A 6,526-nucleotide genomic window follows, 5' to 3' on the forward strand; every position below is an offset into this window, starting at 1 on the left:
CTTTAAACTTAGCACACCATGTTCCCTTCCTGTAGCATTTAGGGATTTCTTTATTACTTGTTGCTGCTACTTGAAGGTAAGGGAAATTAGAAAAATTCCTTTAGTTTACTTCTTCTATCAATGGTACAGAATAGTTCCCATTCCATATTAAATCATGCTAAATGCTGGTAAATCTGTCAGTGATGAGCAACACTAACTATTGTCTTTCCCAGTACAAACATGGATATTTGAATAGCAGCAACCTTCTTAAACCCCAAAGTTTAGGTCCACAGTCCCATCTGACCTGCTTGCCCTACTTCTATTTCTGTCCTCCTTTCAGTACTTCAGAAATGGTGAATGAAGCAGTTTTTCTTCTTCTTGTGTGAAAAGGACTTCTATCCCATATTCTATCCCTTAATGTAATGGCCTTCACACTCTTTCTGTAGAGCCATAATTAAAAAACAAAAAGTTTTCTGTTTAGGAAAGAAGCATCACAAGGTACCTTATTGCCTTGGCTGTGAAAACAACCAGATGGTGTGACTCTCCAAAGCTATAATATGTATTTTATCATCATTGTTTAAACATTAATGCTAACATTCAAATCATCTGTGGGTCTGCTTCTGTTGAATTTTTTTCTCTTAATTATGTATTGAGTTTCCTGTTTTCCATACTTCTCACTTTTTCTCTCTTATTTTCTGGACAGTGAGTATAAAGCAACAGCATAGGTATTATGGAAATACGACATTTTCTATTTGCATCCATGACCTTACAAGCTCTCTCCTTTTTCTAGCAGCTAGAATAAGAAGCTAAACATTCAAATGCTACCGATTCAGGTACTGTTTTTGTTGTTGTTTGGTTTTTGTTTTTGTTTTGGGTGCTGTTTTTAATTAGATTTTTTTCTTTTACCTTTTGTTAGTAAATTGCCTTTCCACCCACACTACAGTTGCTGAAGGGCTAATCTCTGTAATCTTGTAAAAATTTGATCAGGCGTGTTATTTGGAGTGCTATTTTAGAGAGCTTTATGTCAGGTTTTATGAATCTAGTTTCTTTAGAAATCATCAAGACTTCATAAATTCTCTCAGATTTCCAGCTACTCTTTCACTGCTAATTTTTCAGCAAAATTCAGATGAAAGGAAAAATTTTAGGTTGAATGATGTAATTTTACATTTGAAGCTTTTATCTTGCTATTTCAAATTGTCCTTAAAGTTCTGCCTCAGTGTTTTTTTCCCTTAACAGCTGTGGCAATCTGCTCACCTATGGAAGACATGTTCCTCTCTGGAATATCAGTTTCTTAGGTTTCCTTGCATACACTACTCTACAATAGCCTCCTATAAAAGTCTATTGTCTTTTAAATATTTCATCTTGGTTTTTTTTTGTTTTGTTTTGTTTTTGCTATCATGAGTCACAGGCCTAATATCATTCTACTTCCGAACAAGTACTAGTAGCACACAAGTTTATTTATTTATTTTTTTTCAGGTTTTAAAACTTTTTATTGCATATTAAAAATTTGTGCATTCCAATAATTAAAATCATTTGAACAAAAAAAAAAAAATGGCACTCTGATTCAACTGCATTTTACAGCCTGCAGGACACCCTGGACCAGCTTGGTTTTTACTCTCGATTTCACTGTCCTCCCACCCAGCTTCTTCCTTCACCAACATGCAAGTTCTTTCCCTTCCCTGCCAGCCAGACAGGCAGATGGGAGAGGCAGGCGCCTTCGTTGTCAGTAGTTCTCGATTCTTTGTTGTGAAAAGGGTAGCACAGTCATTTAAACTTATCCAACCACTTTGTATCTTACAAAGTTAAACAGCTAAAAGAAGTAAAATAAGGCATGCCTGTGGAATGTACAGTGCATATTGGCGGCGTGTGCCTCATTACGATTCGCCTGCTTGCTTCTCCTGTTCAATTGTTTCTTTTGAAGGCAGTGGATTTTTCTCTGGCGTTTCTGTCTTCTTCAATTTCGACTTCTCGAATTTCTCAGTCTCAGCCATATCGGGTTTGTCAGACATGGTTGCAGAGGAAGCGGAGCAAGGTGCGTGTGTAAGTGAAGTCCGGTCTGCTCAGTGGCCGCAGCTGAATGCCCTATTTTTTTAATTTTTTAAAGATTTTATTTATTTATTTGACAGAGAGAGAAACAGCAAGAGAGGGAACACAAGCTGGAGGAGTGGGAGAGGAAGAAGCAGGCCTCCTGTGGAGCAGGGAGCCCAATGCGGGGCTCGATCCCAGGACTCTGGGATCATGACCTGAGCCGAAGGCAGACGCTTAATGACTGAGCCACCCAGGTGCCCCCACAAGTTTATTTTAAAACATGAAAAATATAATAATTATTTTAGTCATGCCTATTTAATTCTAAACCTGAATTTCATGGAGTCGCTAGAAGTCTGTGCATGTGTGTGTGTGTATTTAAGTTACAGGTAAATGTAAATTTAAAGTTAAAATATTTTTAAACTAATATAATGTAGGTGATTGTTTTATAATTGAAAGGTAAATAAGTGATGGAGGATTTAGTTTAAAGCCCCCATTTGATTTACTCCCACCCATAAAATATTTAGAATCATTGGTACCCAAAGACATAAAATATAATTGGGCAGACTAAATGCACTTGGCCTCAGCAAAAGTAATGACATCAGTATTTCTCATACAATGAATATGTAAAAAAAAAAAATAGATATATAGAAAAGTAGGAACAATACTGACATAATTTCTCATAGGAAACAACAGAAGAATATGATTGAATATAATATTTAAAAATTTGGGTTATGTTTGACAAGGGAGGGGCTTCTAGTCTAGAATTTTAGCTAAATTATTCTCAAAAAGAAAGATGAAATAAAAAAAATTATTAAAAAAACAAGCTGAGAAAATGTATCACTAGCATTTCTGATGATAAAGCAAGTATTAGAGGGTATTCAAGTGTTGAAGCAAAATATAAATGATACCAGATAGAAGATCAGATAATCGAGATAAGATAAAGGATAAGGATCTATAAAAGGGAAATATTTGGGTAAATCAAATGAATATTAACAGCTTAAAATAATATAGTGATATCTAGGGGAGTTTAAAAAATTTAAGGTATACAAGAGAAAAATGATATAAATTCTTTTTTTTAAGATTTTATTTATTTATTCATGAGAGACACAGAGAGAGAGAGAGAGAGAGAGAGAGGCAAAGGGAGAAGCAGGATCCCCTCTGAGCAGGGAGCCCGATGCAGGACCTGATCCCAGGACCCTGGGATCATGACCTGAGCTGAAGGCAGACGCTTAACCATCTGAGCCACCCAGGCGCCCAAATGATATAAATTCTGAAAAAGATAAATGGAGCTAATGTAATCCAAAGCCTTAGATATTTCCATATTGAAATTAGATATTTTTATTAGATTTTGATAAGATAAAATATATGATATGATCTGGAAACTACTAATATAATGGTAAAAGAATGAGTATATTAGTGATATAAGGAAAATAGAATGATTTTGTAAAAATAAATATAACAAATCAGTGATGAAAGAAACACATAATGGGCAGAATAAATAGAACAGAAATAGTAAAATGGTTTATTTAAACCCCCAAATATCAGAAAGCACATTAAGAAATTTTTGTTAAAAAAAATATTATCAGACATAAAAGAAAGTAAGTCATATACTACAAATAAGAGAAACATAAAAAATAAAGAGCATTCAAAAGTAGAAGCATGGAAAATCAAATACTATTCCAATACTAGTCAAAAGAAATTGATGGAGCTATGAATTAGGCACAGTTGAATTTAAGGGAAATTTCATGATAATAAAATGCTTAATTAATGAAGAAAACATAGCAGATTTTAATTAGTAGTCACATAATATAATGTCACAACAAAGTAAAATTTGACAAAACAAGATAAATATAAAAATCCATAATTATAGTGGGAGATTTTAACATACCTTTTCAATACTTGATAGGGTAATCCGACAAAAAATGAGTAAGAATATAGAAAATTAGAACTCCTTGATGAACAATCTTGATATATTTTTTTATCTACAGAAGACTGTTTCCAACAATTGCAAAATACATCTTTCTTAAGTACACATGGAACGTTAATAAAATTTCACCATATGCTATGCCACTAAACAAATGTTGACATACTTAAAGGATTTAAACCATTCAGAACCATTCCAATTACAGAATAATGGAAGTAAACTAGGAAGTCTTAACAATATGTAACTTGAAAACCACCATATGTTTAGAAATGTAAAGCTTTTTTTCTAAATAATCTATAGCTCAAAGAAATAAATCATAAGTGTAATTATAAAATATTTTGTACTAAATGATAATGAATACATGATATATCCAAATTACAGAGGAGAGGAACAAAGTTATTTCTTTGAATTGACAGGCAAAATGGGATAACCCTAAGAATGGAGAGAAGTGTGGGGAGATTTTTTTTTAAAGAACTAAACACATAAGGGAATATACCACATCCATGAATTGAAAGACAATATTGGAGAGATGTCAATTCCCTTTAAATTGACCTATAGAATTAAGATACTCCCAAATTTACGCATAACTTTTATTAAAATTGGCCAACAAATCTAAATTATTATAAATTCAAAGGCCCAAAATAGCATGACTCTTGAAGAAAAGGAGAAAGTTAGAAAGGGGTTATTATTCTGAATATCAAGATTTACTATAAAAGTTATGACAGTGTATTTCTTGCAAGGGTAAAATAAAAAAGTAGACTAACAGAACAAGTCTAGAACACTTAATATGAATGCTTCCTTCATGAAGAGATGACAGAACAGCAGTGCGTGGAGAATAAATTTTTTTAAAGATTTATTTATTTATTTGAGAGAGAAGAGAGAGAGAGAGCATGTGAGGTGGGGAGGGGCTACGGAAGGGGGAGAAAAGCAGACTCCTATGAACCTGAAGTCATGACCTGAGCTGAAACCAAGAGTTGGACATTTAACCAACTGAATCACTCAAATGCCCTGGCGAATAAACTATTTTATAATTGTTGTTTTATCAATTGAGTTTCCATATAGAGAATTATTTGTAGTAGTCCCAAACTGGACACAACCCAAGTGTTTAACAAAAGTCAACTGTGTACATGAATTGCTGCATAGGAAAAATGCAATGCTTTGTGAGAATAAAATAATGAACATGCATTACATATTCTCACAAACATAATGTTGGATGAAAGAAGTCATCACAGAAGAATACATGCTAAACGATTCTATTTATAAAAGGCCCAATACAGTCAAAACTAATCTCCAGTGTTACAAATAACAACACTGGTTAGCTTTGGTGAGTACAGAGGGGATAAAGATTGGAAGATGATGGGGGAGGCAGTGAGGCTTCTAGTTTGCTAGCATTATATTTCTTGAACTGGATTATAGACACATGGGTAGTTTATTTTCTAAAAATCTGTTGAGTTACACACTTAGGATTTGTGTACTTTTCAAGATAAACTTTCTTTTTTTTCAAATTTTTATTTAAATTCTAGTTAGTTAACAGATAATGTAATATTTTTTTGAACAGTAGAATTTCGTGATTCATCACTTACATAGAACACCCAGTGCTCCCCACAAGTGCCCTCCTTAACAACAATTACCTATTTTACCCCTCCCCCTGCCCACCTCTCCTCCAGAATCCTCAGTTTGTTCTCTATAATTAAGAGTCTATTTTATGGATTGCCTTTCTCTCTTTCTTTTTCCCCCTATGTTCATCTCCTTTGTTTCTTAATTTCCACATATGAGTGAAGTTATATGGTATTTGTCTTTCTCTGACTGATTTATATCACTTAGCATAATACACTCTAGCTCCATCCATGTCATTGCAAATAGCAAGATTTCATTCTTTTTGATGGCTGAGTTATATATATATATATATATATACATATATATATATATATACACACACACACACATATATATACATATATGCATATATATATATGTTTTAGGATGGTTTGTTCTAGCTCTGTGACAAGATAAACTTTCAATAAATATATATATACACATATTTCAATATATATATATATATATATATATATACACACACATACACATACATACCACTTCTTCTTTATCCCTTCATCCGTTGATAGACATTTGGGCTCTTTCCATAATTTAGCTATTGTTATAATGCTGCTATAAACATCAGGCTGCATGTGTCTCTTCGAATCAGTATTTTGTATCCTTCGGGCAAATACCTACTAGTGCAATTGCTGGGTCATAGGGTAGTTCTATTTTTAACTTTTTGAGGAATCTCCATACTGTTTTCCAGAGTGGCTGCACCAATTTGCATTCCCACCAGCAGCGTAAGAAGAGTTCTTCTTTCTTCACATCCTCACCAACATCTATTGTTTTCTGTGTTGTTAATTTTAGCCATTCTGACAGGTGTGGGGTGGTATCTCATAGTGGTTTTGATTTGTATTTCTCTGCTGATGAGTGATGTCGAGCATCTTTTCATGTGGCTGTTAGCCATCTGGATATCTTCTTTGGAAAAATGTTTATGCATGTCTTCTGCCCTTTTTTAAACTGGATTACTTCTTTTTTGGGTGTTGAGTTTGATAA

The 6,526-nt window shown here is 33.5% G+C and overlaps 1 protein-coding gene across 1 annotated transcript; it reads right to left on the reverse strand.

The window, feature by feature from the left end:
- Window positions 1–1,853: 1,853 nt before the first annotated feature.
- Window positions 1,854–1,988, reverse strand: LOC113918360 (thymosin beta-4-like). Its single transcript, XM_035723393.1, has one exon. The coding sequence runs from the start codon at window positions 1,986–1,988 to the stop codon at window positions 1,854–1,856; it is 135 nt and encodes a 44-aa protein (XP_035579286.1).
- Between the last annotated feature and the right edge of the window lie 4,538 nt (window positions 1,989–6,526).

This window comes from Zalophus californianus, chromosome 1, assembly GCF_009762305.2.
Source record: "Zalophus californianus isolate mZalCal1 chromosome 1, mZalCal1.pri.v2, whole genome shotgun sequence".
NCBI lineage: Eukaryota > Metazoa > Chordata > Mammalia > Carnivora > Otariidae > Zalophus > Zalophus californianus.

Coding starts and splice junctions, on each gene's coding strand:
- LOC113918360 (XM_035723393.1), bottom strand. CDS start 1,988: ATGTCTGACAAACCCGATATGGCTGAGACTGAGAAATTCGAGAAGTCG.